General features: G+C 39.2%; 1 protein-coding gene across 2 annotated transcripts; it reads right to left on the bottom strand.

Annotated features, from left to right (window-relative positions):
• Positions 1–2,585: 2,585 nt before the first annotated feature.
• WAS (WASP actin nucleation promoting factor) lies at positions 2,586–17,410 on the bottom strand. 2 transcript variants are annotated; one of them, XM_034434023.3, is made up of 12 exons: positions 16,860–17,410; positions 14,505–14,645; positions 12,257–12,343; positions 11,477–11,570; positions 8,759–8,800; positions 7,952–8,002; positions 7,159–7,336; positions 6,847–6,889; positions 5,776–5,929; positions 4,314–4,735; positions 3,491–3,596; positions 2,586–3,130 (listed from the first exon to the last, which is right to left on the bottom strand). In XM_034434023.3, the coding sequence occupies exons 1-12, from the start codon at positions 16,971–16,973 to the stop codon at positions 3,078–3,080; spliced, it is 1,485 nt and encodes a 494-aa protein (XP_034289914.3). In that variant the 5' UTR covers positions 16,974–17,410; the 3' UTR covers positions 2,586–3,077. The 2 variants fall into 2 exon arrangements, with proteins under 2 accessions (XP_034289914.3, XP_087742744.1); XM_087886618.1 differs by having other exon boundaries at positions 12,257–12,340.
• Positions 17,411–19,265: the final 1,855 nt, after the last annotated feature.

Here is a 19,265-nt window from a genome sequence, read left to right as displayed (position 1 = left end):
CAAAGGGTGGGTGCGCCCACAGAGAAAGCTCTACCTCTGGGGGTCGCCAGCCGACATTGTTTAGCTGACGGCACCCTGAGTAGGCCTTCCCTGTGAGAACGCACCGGGAGATGGGAAGCTGTTGCTGGTTGCAGATAGTCCGACAGATATCCTGGGCCATGTGGCCATTATATTAGTATTATACATTAATATACTGGTATTTGGTACATCGTTGTTTAGCCCACCATAGCATGCTGTTGCATTTTCATGCACTTGTGTATTCAGATGGGCTGCATGTACTACACTAGTCTGAATATTTCTTAATGAACTATATAAGAAACAGCTTTTCAAGAAAGGCTTTGGGGACAAATAAGATCATGCTATCATTAATGATAGTGCATCAAACTGATTATAGATACATGGATTTATTTTTATTTTTATCTTATTAATTCTAGAATCTGCTCAGAATCTCTGGAAATATCATGTTAATTGCAGTTAATAAATAAACTTAAAGCACTGCTCAAGCCATTACCCATTAAATCTGGCATTTCCTATTTGTAGCACTACTCTTGCCTCTTTTGCCCTCAAATCAAAAATAAAGTCTAAAGTAGTTTTATTCCATTTGAAGCCATCAAACAGTATTAGCATGAAACTTGTATTGTTTCCTCAAATTACAGTTAAATATTCTAATGGACTGGTAAAAATATAATCCAATAAATACAGATGGCATTATACTGGGGAAGTCTCCCCTGGAGAAATGCTGCTTCCCATTTTGTGTTTTTTAAAATTTTATAGAAGAAATATAGCCAATTGGTTTATTTACCAGCTTTGGGGGCAGATGGTAGTAATAGAAACCTATGCCTATATATAAGGATTCAGATAACCAAATTACCATCACAATTATCTTTTTGCATCACAGTCCGTGTTTGTTACTAAAAGTTTGTGAAATAGTACAATCTGATTTCCCCATCTCTTCAAATAATTATGAAATCTTAATTTGTCCCACCCAGCTTGGTCTCATGAGTGCCGAGGTCTATTTTTAAAATGTCTTAACTGGCACTGAACTGGTAGTGAAATATTTGCTGGTAACTCATTTTCAACTGGTCAGGACAATCTTGCTCCAGTCCTCTATTACCATTTGATCTTTGGGTTGTTTTTTTAACTCCTTGTGTTTCTTTATCTCCCTGATCTGACTCTGCAAAATTGGATAGTTATCTTTACCATCCAGTGTTAGAACTGCATGATCTTCTCAATTGTAAAAATTATGAATAAATTGCTATATTTTCAGCAGCTGTCTGGAAGAATTCAGCACTCTGAGACTAATGCCATCTGACAGATAGAAAAAAATGGAATCCTGTTGTAAATCAGTCTTCAAAGACTTTTGTTATATTAGGTTGAAAAGAGGCATTTCTTTACAACTGAGGTATCTCTCCAAAGATTTAAATTGTGTATTTGAATTGAAAAAAATGGATCTTGTGATGGTTGTTTACATTGTCTAAATAGTTTCCATGATGCCAAAATTTCAAAAATTGAACCTGAATTTACTGTGGGGAACTAGACAAAGTGCAACAGAGCACCCCAATGCCTTAAATAATATCCAAACTCTTCTACAATTAAAACTATTTTTAAATGGCTAAAATCTTATATCAGAAGAGAATAACATGAAATTTGATAATTTAATTTCAGCCAATATTTTAAAAAGTAGTTGACTCAAATTAAGTTTAGAATGAATTTTTATTTTTAATCTAATAAACACATTCATATAAATGTACATTTCCTTTTCCTGAACAGTGCATGAAATAAGGTTTTCCCATCTTCTCAGTCAACAGTCCCCATTCCAAGCCTGCTGCCATTCAGAAAACAGTTTCTATAATCTCAGGTAGTACAGCAAAATTCTGTGTGTGCTAACTTGAATCCAGCGGCTGGAAAACCACAGACTAATATGACTTCGGAATGCTGGTTTAAGGAGAGAAATGACAAATCACTCCATCTTTTGGGAATAAAAGAATTTCTCAAACAAATCTATTGAAAATACTATAATTTCCAGTACATATGTGGCATGTATGTGTGCGTATATATATGTGTGTGTGTGTATTTATGCATATATGTATATTTCAGTTTGGGGACGCGATGGCTCAGTGACGAAGACACTGAGCTTGTCGATTGAAAGGTCGGCAGTTCAGCGGTTCAAATCCCTAGTGCGGTGTAACGGGGTGAGCTCCCGTTACTTGTCCCAGCTTCTGTCAACCTAGCAGTTCGAAAGCATGTAAAAAATGCAAGTAGAAAAATAAGGGCCACCTTTGGTGGGAAGGTAACAGTGTTCCGTGCGCCTGTGGCATTTAGTCATGCTGGCCACATGACCACGAAGATGTCTTCGGACAGTGCTGGCTCTTTGGCTTTGAAACGGAGATGAGCACTGCCCCCTAGAGTCGGGAACGACTAGCACATATGTGCGAGAGGAACCTTTACCTTTTTATATTTCAGTTCATGCTGGTAAAATATAAATAAGCATATGTTTTTTGTAAAGAATAGAAATCAGTTCCCCATAGTGCCAATGCATTCTTTTGAAATATGTGCAAATAATTTAAATAAAGTTTCAGTATGAGTTAACAGCATACAAGGGATTTTATTTCAAAAAATAAAAACTTGCTTACATTTTTGTCTTTCTCATGCTTGCATTTGGGCTTCAAAACTTTGGGGGGGAACACAATTAGGTAAGCAAAAGAAAGGTTCAGGAAAGGGTTGGCTGAAAGATGATACAACTCTTAGAAAAATAAATGCAGGAGATTATGAATGGTCAAAATTGGAGGGCTCAAAGAGATAGAATTACAACCTTACTTTCTAAAACCGTCAAAGGCATCCAGGTGCACAGGTGAGGGAGAAGAATATGCTTAGGCCTAAGTGATTTTGAAAAGGAGGATGGGAAAATAACCCCTTTGCTGCCCTCATTGAAGCAGACTGCCTCTGCCTTACTGGGATTCCAGAAGTATCTGCAGAAATGGGGAGGGAAGAATTCTGGCAGAGTCATCATCCGATTAAATGCCTCTGGCAACAGGCTGAAAGAAGGATCAAACTTGGTGTCAGGTGCAATTCTAGGCTCAGTCATCCCATTCATCGTCATCATCTTCATCGCCATTGTCTTCATCTTCATCTATGAATACAGCAGAACAGGAAAATACAGTAAAACAGGGACCCAAAGCTGATTAGCATTTCAAGAATGTCAGCACAACAGCTGCTCAGCTATATATGGATGTGCATATACAGATCTCCCTCTCCAACACTCATTTCAGTTGTCTTGATCCCCATGTCTTTTGATCCAACACCAGGGCAACACAGCCTGACTTGAAGTTGAACTTCTCACAAAATGGCACTGGATCTTCCTCAAAGCTTTGCTTTGTTTTTATAGTTCCAAATAATCACAAAGCTCTGAACTTTTGGAAGCTTTAGAAATTATATGTAAGTGTATGAGCCTGAAAGTAAGAAATAGCATATGGATATACACAAGACTCACCTGAAGAATGGATGACTTTGCTCCTCTTTTGCATCACATGCATAAGAGCCCCTACCAGGCCTTCAGAACTCTGATTAGAAGGTGAAGAGTCCACAACGTCGGGTGTCTAAGATGCATGAAACATACATATGTGTATTTATGTATTTATGTATTTATTTATTACTTTTAACCTGCATTTATTATTGTTTGCAAATAACTCAAGGCAGTGAACATAACTAATATTCCTTCCTCCTATTTTTCCCACAAGAACCATTCTGTGAGATGGGTTGAACTGAGAGAGAGTAATTGGCCCAAGGTCTCCCAGTGCTTTAGTGATATTAAGTAGAGCTTCCTATGCTGAAGCTCTCTAGAACTCTTATTAAGAATTTGCAGTTCCTTTTGTGCTTCTTGAAAACTGAACTAGTATTAATTGATATTACATAAGTGGATATAAGTGGTAATCTCAGTATTTTTAAAGATACATGCTAAACTTGTGTCAACTCAGATTGAAAACAACAGAGAAACTACCATAATTAAATACAATTCTATATATAAATATTCCTTCTATCTAGAACACTAGATATTAGGTGAAGAAGATTAGACCAGGTTTTCCTTTGATTTGCTAGTTTCCCTAAGATATACAACAATCAACCTTTAGATATACTTTTAATGCTGATTTTAGTTTTGGTTTAGTTTTATTGTATTTATATTATTATTTTCTATTCTGTAATTTTACCTTATTTTTAAGCTGCCTCGAGGGTCAAAATAAGTAGAAAACTGTGCCATAAATTAATATAATAATAAAAGTAATAAATAAATAACATTTAAAACAAGACCATCTCACCTTGTTGAGCTGTATTCCTTGGCGTATCTGGTCCAGCAGTGCACCACGCCCTGAAGAGATAGCAGGCGGCTGGGTCCCCAATGATCCGAGCCCTCCAGAAGGAGGAGGAGGAGGGGGACATGGTGCAGAATCCTGGAATGAAGGAGGGGGTGGGGGTGGTGGAGGGGGTGGGGGTGGAGGTGGGCCTGACGCAAATGGGGGTGGGGGAGGAGGATGTGATCCAGAACGTGAAGTGGGTGGAGGTGGTCCCCACTGGGGGCAGGGAGGTCGCCTAGAAGATTGTGGTGGGGAGGGGACATCTCCCCTATTTGACATCATAGGAGCACCTGGGAGAGGTGGTAAGGGACCACTGCGGCCTTGCCCACTAGTTGGGGGATGAGTGCTTGCACGATGTGGGGGCGGGGGTGGGGGATGACTTGGACCTGGGGGAAAAAAAATGAACATTCAAACTCATGATATTGGTGTGCTAAATCAGTAAGAACAACAAATGTTCTGTATAAAGACAAAATGATTAGTTGCACAATGCCTACATTGGGTACAAACTTCATCAGATGTGTAACAGGCTTTCTTAAGGTAATTCTAGATAAATTAAAAAATGATAAATTCCAAAAGCTAAGGAAATATAAAAAAGTACAGATTGTACTTTATGTATTCTATATACATAAGTATTTCCATACTGTTCTATGAAATCTGCATGGTTGCATTCATCTGGATGCCAATATCAATCTCAAAAGCATCTTTACCTTTAAACTACCACTCACAGCTGACTATGCTAGGTGGATCATTGGTCTGACTTCTATAAAATGAATTCAAATATAAATATAAATTTAAAATAACATGCATAAACATGCATAAAATATCATGTATAAAGAATTTGGTACTATTCCATATGCCGTTACTGTTTTTAACTGTGGGAGCTGCCCAGATTAAGAGATGGGTGGCTACATAAATCGAAAATAAATAAATATATTGCTCTCTAAAGTATCGCAAGATTCCTTTTTATTTTTACTATAGAGATTAATATTGATATTGATATTGTTTCCTGATTGCTTATTTGTACGCTATGACTATCTTTAAGTGTTGTACCTTATGATTCTTGATAATGTATCTTTTCTTTTATGTATTTATTTATTAGTTCAATTTATATGCCACCTTTCTCCGGAGACTCAGGGTGGCTGTACACTGAGAGGATATGCACCAAGACAAATTCCTTGTGTGTCCAATCACACTTGGCCAATAAAAAATTCTATTCTATTCTATTCTATTCTATATAATTACTCCTCCTTAAATCAATCAATGCATCCAAACCCAGACCAGTTACTCAGATATGCACATCTTTCAGCAGGTGGCGCAACGGTAATAAATACCAGGGTATGGAACCACTGATTGGTTCAAATCAAATTAAAGAGATCAAAGTCACCTGGGAGTCAAGATAGATTTTTTTTCTCCTCCAGCAACTCACCTTGTCGTCTCAGTTCTTCCTTGACAGCTTCCAACCCTCCTTGACCTTCAATGAATTCATAGATAATCTTTGAAGTTTTAGCATCAGTCAACTGAGCATCACTGATTCCCGCCTTAGAGAAGAATGTCTTCAAATCAGGGTCCAAGTTGTTCAACTGAAATAAAAATATGTCAACATGTATTCGTGGGGCTGATAATTTAATAACAATCTTTTTAAGCTAGTAAAAATGATCCAGGACAGGCATATATATCATGACGGTTTTGTGTATGGAATTACTTTGCAAGAAGGGATAAGGCAATCCCAATGCAAATTGGAGCCCCAATTATTACCTAAAACCGTTGTAACCAAATGGTTCTAAAGCCTGAGCCATACATACATACATACATACATACATACATACATACATACATACATACATATTTTGCAACAGTGCCTCCCCCTGCATCACCACTCCCAATATACACACACAAACTGCCATGCAGAGTTCCTGGCAGTTGGTTTTTTTGTTGGAGGGGCGGGTGCAGGTGAAAGATAACTCCTGCAAGGAAAATAATAAATGGCTCATAGAAGGGAAAAGGCAGCATGGAAAGTAGTTGAGGGAAGAGGAATGAATTATTTCCTTTCTTTCTTCCCTTGTTCCAGCTTTTGTTCCAGCATCCAAATGAGGCCAAAGAAATAAAGAGCACCAGCTGTACTAAAGACTACTTCATAGACTTAAACAGACCGAGGGAAATTCCTTAGTATTAAAGAAACCTCTGGTTCACACTTGCCCTATTGAACTGAGTATTTAGGAGAGCAGTTTAAGTTGAATTAAGTTGTAAACCAGTTTTACTTTGTCTTCTTTTTCGCATCAATCTATCATGGTTGCACAGCAATTGGATGCAAGGAAACCTTCAAACTGAATGTACACGCAAAAACTAAGAGAGCGTGCTTCATGACTGCCACTGCATGGGGTAAATGGCCAACTCACGCATAAAACAATTGAGCTGCAACAACTCAAAAGTTTAATTTCACACCCAAGAGATCTCACAGAACTATATCTTTTCTAATTGAACTGCCAAGGCTACGTACATCAAACCCGCTGCTGGGATCCCATCCGATGTGCTGGATGTGCCTGAAAAGGAATCACAGAAGACATCCAGTTAGGTGAAGGCCATCACTCTTGCTCCTCACAGAGCTGGATTTGACCGATGTCATGGCCAGTGAAATGATTGGCAGAAAAGATACACTTAGTTGGCCATCTAAATTTGGAGACAGAAAGAAGTGCAGAGTTTTTAGGTGCTCCATACTCAGTGAATACGGGCAGCTGCCTTTTTGTCAGTCTGGAGGCCCACCAAAGGGACTGAGAACTAAGAAATCTAGAACAGCTCCAGAAGGACTCACTTAAATCCACAAGGAGCACCAATGTCAGCCTTAGAAATCTTCTTTTTCCCCTTCTTCTTATCTACTGCAGTTGGGATTGGGAGACCACGATAGCGGGAAAAAGTGATGTCAGGATTCTGTATATCAACGGTTGCCAGAGACAGTGGAGTGGAAGGGGAATTTGGCTGTGAGCAAGGTCCTTTGGGAAACACAAGATAAGGATGAGATAATGATCAGTTTCCTTGCAACTACCATCACAACACCTGACAACTCATACAATCTTCCTCCCTCCCTTCCTCCCTCCCTTCCTTCCTCAACCTGACTGTGTTATTGGTTGTGGAATTTTAGCAAATCTAGGAGCTCTTATGGAGAAACAGTTTTAAGGAAAAATGGAATCGCACATATGTTTGTAACCAATAGCATTCAGAGCATGCTGAACCCTCAGCCCCTTCACTCATCACCATTCTTCCTAAGGGTGCTGGAACTCCAATAATATCTGGAGATTCTTGTGTTGCCTATGCCTATTGTATCTCTTCGGATATTTTCAAAGAGCTAAAAAGCTCTTTTACTAGAAATATTTTAATTGACTGTTTGTCTTATTGTATATTTTTGAGTTTATTTTCACATTCTATATTGATTTCTCCTGGCCTGATATCTTCCAGCTATCCTAAATTCAACTCCCATAGTCCCAAATACATTTTAAGAAGATAAAGAAAATTGTTTCACGTTTTTATGCTCTATTGATGCAAACTCTATGACAAAAAGTATACGTGTCCTTAGAAGTCTGCAACCAAACTTTTACCAGAATGCTTACCATTCATATCAACTCCAGAAAGGGGGGACCGTGAGAAAGTTGCTTTTCTATCTAATAAAAGCAAAAAAGACTGATGGTCAGTAAATAGTTCAGTGTCTACTCTTTCCGGCCAATTATTTGCATTGACATAGTCTTTTCTAAAACTGGACTGGCTAAGAACTTCTCATAATCAGCACTGCTGTCTATATGCTCTAATTCAATCTTTCTAGGATCCCACTGTAATTACAGCAGTGATTTTCCATTCTCTCTGCCAATGAGAACAAACCACAGTAAGTATAATTTACAGCTAAATTGTTATTATCAGAAATTCTGTCCACCCTTCCTACTGATGTTAAGGACTACTCTACTCCCAGCATTTCTACCGTGTTTTCCCGAAAATAAGACCTCCCTGGATAATAAGCCCAACCAGGCTTTTGAGTGCATGCGCTAAAATAAGCCCCCCCCCTCTGAAAATAAGCCTTCCCCCGAACTAGTGAAGGGGTGGGTGTTCGAGAAGTTGAAATTAATTGATTGAACTCGCGAGAAGTGTTTTTTTACAGTACAACTTGTTTCCCTGCACACAATGGCGAGAAACGCGATGGAGCTGGAAATCAGATAAGACGGCAAATGGAGCCCCGTCTTGCTCCACGCACCCCAAAGTAATAAGACCTCCCTGAAAATAAGGCCAAGCGCTTATTTCAGGGTTCAAAAAAATATAAGACAGGGTCTTATTTTGGGGAAAACACAGTAGCTGATACACATCAGGAAGGAGCTTGTTGTAAAAAGTAAATAATGAACAGATTATGAGAAAATACAAGGGATACATACCACCATTCACTGGAGGAGGTGGCGGTGGCAATTGTCTGTTATCTGTAAAACAGAAAAAAAATATAGAACATTAATAGTAAAATGTTTCATGCTCTTTCTCTCAAGTGTGTAGATGATTTGGCAAAATACAGTATGGGGTTTGTTCTATTTAGTTTGAGCACAGTTGGGTTTCCTTGAAAAAAAAACAGGAGAATTTTGTCACAAGTCATTATCAAGGTCCTTGCTGCAAACCTGCCTAAGAGTCTGAACATTACATAGTATTTCTGAGAAAATATAAATATATTTTATATTGAGCTGCGATGGCGCAGTGGTTAAAAGGCTACTTCTGCTGACTGCCAGCTGACTGCAATTTGGCAATTCAAGTCTCACCAGCTCAAGGTTGACTCAGCCTTCCATCCTTCTGAGCTAGGTAAAATGAGGACCCAGATTGTTGGGGGCAAGATGCTGACTCTGTAAACCACTTAGAGGGGGCTGTAAAGTTCTGTGAAGTGGTATATAAGTCAAGAGCTATTGCTATTGCTATTTTCAGTTATATCTGCCTAGTCCTGGAAAGTCAGAAACATTTTTAGACTGAGGGAGACCTTCACACCATCTAGCACAGTCAAAAGTTCCCAACAGCATCATCTTATTAATAAGGGGCTCAATTCATTTGTTTGTCCAGGTTGGAAGCCAGGCTCTACCCCCTCATCCCACCTCCTAAATAAGGTATCAGTGAAAGAGGACAATGATCTTAAATTTGCCAAAAGTATCAACAATGGAGGCAGGTGAGAAGTTTTTTCTTCTTAATCTGAATGATTTGGATGATCTGAAGCAGTGGTGAAATCCAAAATTTTTTACTACCGGTTCTGTGGGTGTGGCTTTGTGGGCATGGCTTAGTGGGCATGGCAGGGGAAGGATACTGCAAAATCTCCATTCCCACCCCACTCTGGGGCCAGCCAGAGGTGGTATTTGCCAGTTCTCCAAACTACTCAAAATTTCCGCTATCGGTTCTCCGAACTGCTCAAAATTTCCACTACCGGTTCTCCAGAACCTGTCAGAACCTGCTGGATTTCACCCCTGATCTGAAGGTTGAGAAGAAATCATTTTAGGATTAAATATTGTTTATAAATAAACAAGACAGATACAGACTTCAGACGATAATTAGAACTGCAGAAAAAACAATTACTACCAACCTGCCTTCCATTGAGGACCTGTATACTGCATGAGTCAAAAAGAGGACTGTGAAAATATTTATAGAACCCTCACATCCTGGACATAAACTGTTTCAACTGCTATCCTCAAAACACCGCTATAGAGCATTGCACACCAGAACAACTAGACACAAGGACAGTTTTTTCCCAAACGCCATCACTGCTAAACAAATAATTCCCTCAGTAATGTCAAACTATTCACTAAGTCTGCACTACTATTAATCTTCTCATCGTTCCTATCACCCATCTCCTCCCACTTATGACTGTATGACTGTAACTTGTTGCTTGTATTCTTACGATTTATATTGATTGTTTCCTAGTACAATTTGACTGCTTATTTGTACCAGTGGTGGTATCCAGCCGGTTCTGTCCGGATCACGCAAACCAGTAGCGGCGACTGCGGGAGGCTCCGCCCACCCACCCGAACGTAATGCATGACTACTGCGCATGCACAGAAGGCCATGTGCATAGGTGGCACATTGACTCACATTTGTGAACCGGTAGGGAAGGTAAATGAATCCCACCTCTGATTTGTACCCTATGACTATCATTAAGTGATACATTATGATTCTTGACGAATGTATCTTTTCTTTTTATGTACACTGAGAGCATATGAACCAAAGACAAATTCCTTGTGTGTCCAATCACACTTGGCCAATAAAGAATTCTATTCTATTCTATTCTATTCTATTCTATTCTATTCGATTCGATTCGATTCGATTCGATTCGATTCGATTCTATATATGTTATAAATCCTAACATTAGGAAACAACCATGTGGGGTAAAGAGTCCAAATGTATATTTTTCTGGAAGCAAAATAAGTATATTTCCGTACAAATATTAGCCTAAATTTCAGACTAATTCTGCAGAAATCAGTTTGTGGCTATGAATATCCCGTATTTCAGGGGTGAAATCCAGCAGATTCTGACAGGTTCTAGAGAACCGGTAGCGGAAACTTTGAGTAGTTCAGAGAACCAGCAAATACCACCTCTGGCTGGTCCCAGAGTGAGGTGGGAATGGAGTTTTTGCAATATCCTTCCCCTGGAGTGGGGTGGGAATGGAGATTTTGCAGTATCCTTCCCTTGCCATGCCCACCAAGCCACACTATGCCCATTAAGCCACACCCACAGAACCAGTAGTAAAAAAAATTGGATTTCACTACTGCCGCATTGCATTTGCATTCCCAATAAAGGGAAGCATTTTCTTTATTGTAATTTCTTTCCACTTTCTCTTTTTAATAATGCATTTGGAATGCTCCAAGACCAAAAGCAGCTAGACTTTCATTTTTTTAATGGAATAGTATCTAATGATCAATTTCCTTTCTCTGAATTCTAGGCTGTGAAAAGACCCATAATCAAAGTAATATTTTTCCGGAAACACAACTCCTTACTTGCATTAATTTCTAAGGTATAACTGGGTCTCTCACCAAAGTAATCTTTTGAAGGGGACAAATATTTCCTGAAGAAATGGGATTCAGACAAAAAGCATCCCCTGGAGTTACATCTCCTGGTAGGGACCTCCTACCTACCCCTCTGGCTCCTCTTCTTGATCTTCTCTTCCACCATTTGTTGAAAAGATTGTGCCTCTTGCTGATCAGCAAAGTTTAGTCCCACACTGCACTCCTGCAAGAATATGCAGCACAACATCTATGTGATAAGGCATTACACTGAATCACAATTCTGCAAATCCTCATTGAGACATTTCTAGATAGGGATTTAGAAATACGTTTTTAAAACAAATATGGGGAAACAATTCTGTTTAAAGCAAGCATTAAAAAGATTGAATTTTAAAACAGCTGTATAGATCTATCTTCTTTTTGCTAAGAAACTAGTCTTTCAATATTGGGAAAGACAAATGCATGGCCCCGATTATTCAGTCGATTGAAGACCTGATATTATGAGTGGGTTGCTTATAAATTAAAATTATGTATGGATGATTACAATGAAATGTGGTCATCTTTTATTGAAACTCTTAGCTAATATATCATTTAGATATGAAACTACACACCCACACAAACATTCTTCCTGGAAGAAGATAAAACCTTTATGTTTAATTATTGTTGCTGTTGTTCATTGTTTTCTTTTTGTCTTTTTGTCTTTGTTCTGTTTTAACCGATCTATAAAGTTTTAACAAAATACTCTACTCAGATATTATCTTTTTAAAGTATTGCCTTTGGGACTGCAAAAGAAGACTTTGTTTTCTAAAAGCATGAATTCTTCTATTCTAGATTTTTCTCTTCCACAGAGTCATATGTCAGTCTGACCACATATGTCCATAGTGATTCACCCGCCCATATTCAAGTACTCACATCTCCTAAAAAGGTGTGGAAAAAGGTGGTGGGAGCAACATAGACCATCTGGTTGTACAACTCTTGCTCCCAGATCATCTTCTGCTGCTGCATCAAAACAAAAAATAGGCAAATATGCTTATTAATTCACAAACTGCTTTTTCCTACTTAAGACCATGTCAGAAAGATGAAGTATCCTTCAAGTCGATCTAAACTCCAGTTCACAACCAACATGAACTCAACCCTAATTTTTTTAGCAATAATATGGAAATGGTTTGTCATGTCTTTTCATTTGGATTTTCCCCCCCATCCCACTTAGACTACAGTTCTGGAATTCCCTGGTGATTTCCCATTCAAGTATAATTAGTACTGAGTACAAATATTTTAAATCTGGATGTATTTGTGTGAGACGTTAGTGAATGCAGGCATAATTTGCAACCAACAATGATGGTTCTCTGTTGCCCTACTATTGAATGTAAAATAAGACACAAGGAGGGTAATTCCATTTGGTCTTCAGATGTTTAGAGGACAAAAAATGATTAGATAAGGAGAACTCAGTTTCTTTGTCTCCCAATTTTGTGGCCTGTATCTGGAAGAATGTTTCTTGCAATCCACCTCTGATGCTATTGATGCTAGTGGGAATGGTGCTAGATGCTTTCAGTTTCAACACTATTAATTTGTACATCAAAATATGTGTATATCCTTACACAAATACATATTTTGATGTACAAATTAATACACACATCTGAGATATGGTGAGTAAGCCAGATGCATGGTTCTTGTGGGTATTACTCCAAAGGATGCTACCCCAAAGAGATGTTCATAAATAACATTTAAATTTTCTTTGTAATTCATGAGGTTTCAGCATTCTCAGGCAAGATCTTGAGCTTGCCTGAGAACACAATTCATGAGATTTCAGTGATCTGATCTTACTGAATTTCAGGAGATTTGATAATATGGGGAGTGGGTACTGTATGTGTTTACACCAGACACAGATCTAGATCAAGGTGTATATGAAAGGATGTTCCATTCAAATCTCTTAAGAGAATGAGTCAAAGGAACTGGGAGCAGTTGTTTTGTCTTTTCCCAATAGACAATAATGGTCCAGAAAGAATGGTAGACAGCAGGCACATAAATTAGATTATCTAGTCCTTCCCCACTATGGAGAGATGTATTGTGTTGTGTTGTGTCGCATTGTGTTGCGTTGCGTTGCGTTGCATTGCATTAATTATTTCTAACTGCACACCTATATACATTCATTAACACATAAAATTAGTTATTCAGCGAAGTGTTCTCCTTTAATTGGGTAGTCCCAGAATAATTTGTCAACTGGCAAGATGAATGAAATGCACCAGCCAAGTATGATGGCTTGTCAAGAAGTTGTTTTTGCTTCCTGCTCAGATTGGCAGAGGAGAATGCATTCTGTTGCCTGACTTAGAAACATCAGATTGTTTCACTTGCTTTCTAATAATCCCTACTGGATATTACTTAATTCAATGTAAATCTGAGAACTAGCAGAAAATAGCAAGAAAACAATGCAAATTAAAGCATGGCTTTTGGTTTTCTCCTGTCTGAACAAGAATATGCTGGTTGAGAATTCTAGTAATAAAACATCTGGAGAATAGATATCGGGGAACATCATTCCAATGAATGAACAATAGATATGTATCTTTGGTCAGAGTGAGGTGCAGGGAAGTATAGAGTGAGTCCAGAGATATTTCACGAGAAGAGTACTCCACTCCTCTGCCCACAATAAAATACCTTACACTACCAGGCTTGAAATTTTGGGCTTGGACAACCTAGAACTACGCCACCTATGGTCTGACCCAAACGCAGTACACAAAATTATCCGCTACAATGTACTACCTGTAAATGACTCCTTCAACTTCAACTGCAATAATACACGAGCACACAATAGATACAAACTCAAGGTAAACCACTCCAAACTCGATTGCAGAAAATACGACTTCAGCAACAGAGTGGTCAATGCCTGGAATGCACTACCTGACTCTGTTGTTACATACCCAAACCCCCATAACTTTAACCTTAGACTGTCTACTGTTGACCTCACCCCTTTCCTAAGAGGTCTGTAAGGGGCGCGCATAAGCGCACCAGCATGCCTACCCTCCATGTCCTACTGTCTGAATTTATTCGTACATATTTACTATGTTCATATTTATCTTTATACTTATACCTGTTATCATGTTCACGTTAGACAAAATAAATAAATGAAAATGAAAATATCACAATGGAGTATAAAAGTTGATACCTTAAGATCAAACAAGCGGATGAAGTAAGAACGTTTAGGGACATCCTTTACGAAACACAGCACTCCAGAACTCTGCTTGGACCAGTTTCTGCTGCTCTGAGGCAAAGCCAGAAAGAGTTGGACCACCGTTGTGACCATGGTCTATCGGAAGAGGGAAAGTTACAAATTAATCATCCGATTGGATAAAAAATGACACGTACCTGGGGATTTGGTCTTTTCAAACAGATATAATTGCCAAGGAAATGTTAATGGGAGAAGATTATTCAGTCACAAATATGATGAATTTCACAAAACAGAAGCTCTACAATGTACAGCAACATATATTACAAGGGAATAACGCACGGGGAAGTTTAAGTAAAGTTCAGAAAATACTTGCTCTTTACCAGTATTTCTTAACAACTTTAAGATATGTTGATTTCAACTTCCATAGCCAGCATGCTGACGGAGGAATGCTGGGCGTTGAAATTGACGCATCTTAAACTTATCAAGGATAAGAAAAATTGTTCTACGTCGATGGCAAGATAAGAAACACTGGTTGATTTCGATACACAATGCAATACATCAAACATTAAGTCTTCTTTGCTTACAGCAGGATATAGATTGATTGATTGATTGATTGAATGAATGAATGAATGGGGATGTTGAGAATAGTTTCTGGAAGTGAGTGGAATCATCCAAAACAGTGGTGAGTTGCCCCCAGTTCTGGCAAGAACCGGTAGTAAAACTAGTGGGAGGCCCCACCCACCACCCCAGATGTCATCATCAGCGATCTGCTGATGCAAACCGGTAGTAAAGATAAGTAGAACCCACCCCTGATCCAAAATATTGTTTTGGAGAAATGCTTCTTTCTTCCACTGCCCAATCCCCATTCATTCCATTTTGCAATGTTTAGAGAGACCCTCATTCTCCAAAAGAGCATGTATGAGCATTAAAAAGCAAGCTTATCTACCTGGAAATAAGCCAGGCTGAACTAAATGAGGTATCTTTTGGAACACTTTAGGCAAAAAGTAACTCTACTCGTTCTCTTAGGATCCAAGTTATATTTATGTTTTTGATAGTTTGGAATCAAACAATATTTCAGAATATTTTGGAAGCTAACAGAAACAATGCTTTGAATCAGAAAGTAGGCTAATGGAATGCTTTCATTTTGATTTAAAATGTGAGCTGAACTGTTCTTATTCCTGGCTATGGTTCTTAATCCTGGTTATCTGTGGGTGTGGGTGTGAGAGAGAGAGAGAAAGGGAGGGAGAGAGAGAGAGGTGTGTGTTTGTGTATGTAATGCTATTTATTTATTCCTTAATATTATTTAATATTTTGATACCCAGTTCGGATACTTCAAATTATAAAGCTGACAGAATGGCCAATTGAGAATTCTCAATATACCCAAGAACTACCATTCCCAAAATACACTGCGAGGACATTTCAACAATTAAACTGATTTTGTCATGCAGTCATGGGGCCGGATGTAGTAAATAATTCACAATAAAGGAAATATTATTTGACAAGTTTGTCGAGGACCAAGGCTATTTCCTCTTCTGTTGTCTGGCCCATTGTTTTGAACTAGTCTTTTTTTTTTTTTTAGCAAGACACAGGGACGGGCAGGGGAGATATGACTTCCACCCACCCACCCCCACCTGAGGACTGGCAGTGTGTCATTAGCTGGCCAGAGCTTTTTGCTAGGCCTTTTGAGGAAGTGGTTTTCTCTCCCCACTTCCTGCCTTGAGGTGGCATGTGCCTCTTCACACACCAAGCTGTTGTTTTCAGCATTAAAAAAAAAAAAAACTCCGCTTGTTTCTGCATGGAAGTTGGGGGAGATTTAAAAAAACAAAGAGAAAATTTCCCAAAGGTTCTACAATCTGTATCAAAAGTGTTGTCAGCTAATTTGATCGAGGCCATTGTTATTTCTACTGATTGAAAGACCATAATGTAAATATTCAGATTGATTAACACACTGAAATATGCAATGAGCAGGAATTGACTTTTAGGAGATGTGCTTACCGGAATTCTATAAAGGCCACGGGGGCTGTAAGGCAAATCCCTGTATACATTAAGCCAACCCAATCCGATCTACATCAACTTCAAATTATTAATGATCCTGCTAATGCTGCTAATTTTCTAGCACGTTCTCATTTATCCATTGAGCAACTTTCTAGGAGGAAGATAATGCTGAAAATCAAACACTGGTTCACCTATAGGGTCTCTAACGTCCAAGTTATTTTTCATTCTAATTCATCAATGAAATTCCAGCATATAATCACTCATTTTCCCAGATGCAAGCTCCTCCCTCTGTTCCATTCACGGAATAGTCTACATTCTTCCATGATCTTTCCTCCCTTGAATAATAACAAGAATTACCGTGCATTTCCTGCCCAAAAGTTCGAATACTTGTTGGTTTTCAAGATCCTCAAGGAGGCAGGAAGGTACATTTTCCTGTGCCGGTCGGCCTTCAGGCTTGGTTCTTCGGCTCATCTCAGCCTTGTCAGGTTGTAGAGGCTCTCACAAAGTGAACTTCCGTGTTGTAAAGGCTTCTTTGAACAGGAAGCTAACAAACCACCAGAATCACCCAGACATAGATGGCTTCTCTATCTTGTTTCAAAGCCCGGCAACCCTGGAGGCTGAGAGAAACTGACGTACAAAGAGAAGCCAGAGCAGATTAGGTGGGTGAAGGACTCGGAAAATGCCCATCTCTCTAAGAAACTAAAGTATTTGGTCCACAAAAATCTCCTTAAAAAGTACAGATAGCTCAGACACGAATTCTATAGTTTTTCAATGTATAAAGTATTTATGTCCCATAAATAGAATATAAATGCTGTGCTTTATTTTTCTGATTAGAATTTAATAGGGGTGTGGAGCCTGAGGGTCTCAAAGAGGCCATTTGTGTCAAAATTGAACAGCCCTCTCTCAACAGGGTGGGGGCAGAGGGATATAGCATCATCTATCTCCAGTCTACAACACAGTCCTTTCAACAGTTCCAAGAAGGCTTCACGCCCATTTGCACCACTCAGGTGACCCTGATGATTCTGATAAACCTCCAGGTCAGAGGTGGGTTTTAGCAGGTTCTGACCAGTTCTGGAGAACCGGTGGCAGAAATTTTGAGTGGTTCGGAGAACCGGTAGTAAAAATTCTGACTGGCCCCACCCCCATCTATTCTCTGCAACCCAAGTCCCAGCTGATCAGGAGGAAATGGGGATTTTGCAGTAACCTTCCCCCGGAGTGGGGTGGGAATGGAGATTTTACAGTATCCTTCCCCTGCCATGCCCACCAAGCCACACCCACAGAACTGGTAGTAAAAAAATTGGAAATCCACCACTGCTCCAGGTGGCCTTGACAGCTCACTACAAAAATGCAAATGACCAGCTGTCTGCAAGGAGTATAAATCCTTCCATTCCTCACCATCCAGTCAGAGCTGAAGAAGCTTCTTAGATGAGAAGCCAAACATCTTCAGAGAAAACCCAAAAAGTCCAGCACCTATGGGACAACTGCTGCTAATCCATATTGGCAAGCTTGGAATAGGTTAAAACCAGGGATGGTATTCACTTACCTTCGCTACCGGTTCGCAAATGTGAGCGTGCACGCAGATATTCTATGACAATGATGGCTAACCTTTTTGCCATCTGCGGGGTGATCGCGTGTGTGCGTGCCCACACCCATAATTCTATGCACCCTGCCCCTCCCATGCATGCGTGTGACCCCATGCTCTCCCCGCTTTTGGCATGTGATGGCACGGTGGACCTGGTAGGCCTGTTTTTCGCCCTCCCCAGGCTCCAGAGACTTTCTAGGAGCCTGGGGAGGACAAAAACAGCCTTTCCCACCACCCCCGGAGGCCCTCTGTAGGCTGGAAGCAGCCCATTTCCTGACTTCTGGTGGGCCCAGAAGGCCCGAAAATCAGCTGGCCAGTGCGTGCATGCGTGCTGGAGCTGTGCTAGGGAAACGCTCGCGTGCCCACCAATATGGTTCTGCGTGCCACCTGTGGCATACGTGCCATAGGTTCACCATCACAGTTCTATGATATCTTATAATAATATCTTGTATTGCTCATATTATAGTAGGGAATTAATTGGTAAACCAGTGACTAATGATAAATATAAAATGTAAGATAGATTTTCTTTTTCTTCTTAATTTGTAGTTTTATTGTATTATACTTTCATTTTTTAAAAAATTAAGTTTAAAGATTGTTTTCTTACAAAAAATATTTTTAAAATGTATTTTTTGTTTATATCGCACCCTTATTATTTTTTAAAATTTCTTTAAATTATCTATTAAATCTCTGAAGGTGGCAAACATATCTAATACTTCTTCCTATTTTCCCCATAACAACAACAATCCTGTGAGGTAGGTTGGACTGCATGAGACTGACTGGCCCAAAGTTACCCAGCTAGCTTTCATGCTTAAGGCAGGACTAGAACTCAGTCTCCTAGTTTTTAGGTGGTGCCTTCACTTCTAAACCAATGTGACCGAATAGTAACCTAAGCAAAAGAATTATGAAATCATATTCAGTTCCTCATACTTTGGGGGATGGGGAGTGGATGAGATCATAAAACTGTCCAGAAAAGTATATACAGTACATATATTTTGTGAAATACATCCCTATGATTTCTCAATATTTAAATTTAAGGGAAGATTGCTCTCAGGGGCAGACATTGCTTGAAGTCCACTTCTCAATGTCTAATAATAATAGAGATGTAGTTGAGGGATATAAAATGTACGGAAAGGAAGAGTGCATGCATGGTTGACTAAATAGACACTGATTGAAAGGTGTAT

This window comes from Pantherophis guttatus, chromosome 2 (assembly GCF_059756535.1).
Source record: "Pantherophis guttatus breed Tessera chromosome 2, ASM5975653v1, whole genome shotgun sequence".
Taxonomy (NCBI): Eukaryota; Metazoa; Chordata; class Lepidosauria; order Squamata; family Colubridae; genus Pantherophis; species Pantherophis guttatus.
Note: the sequence above shows the minus strand (reverse complement) of the source record. Positions and strands in the feature narration are given on the sequence as shown.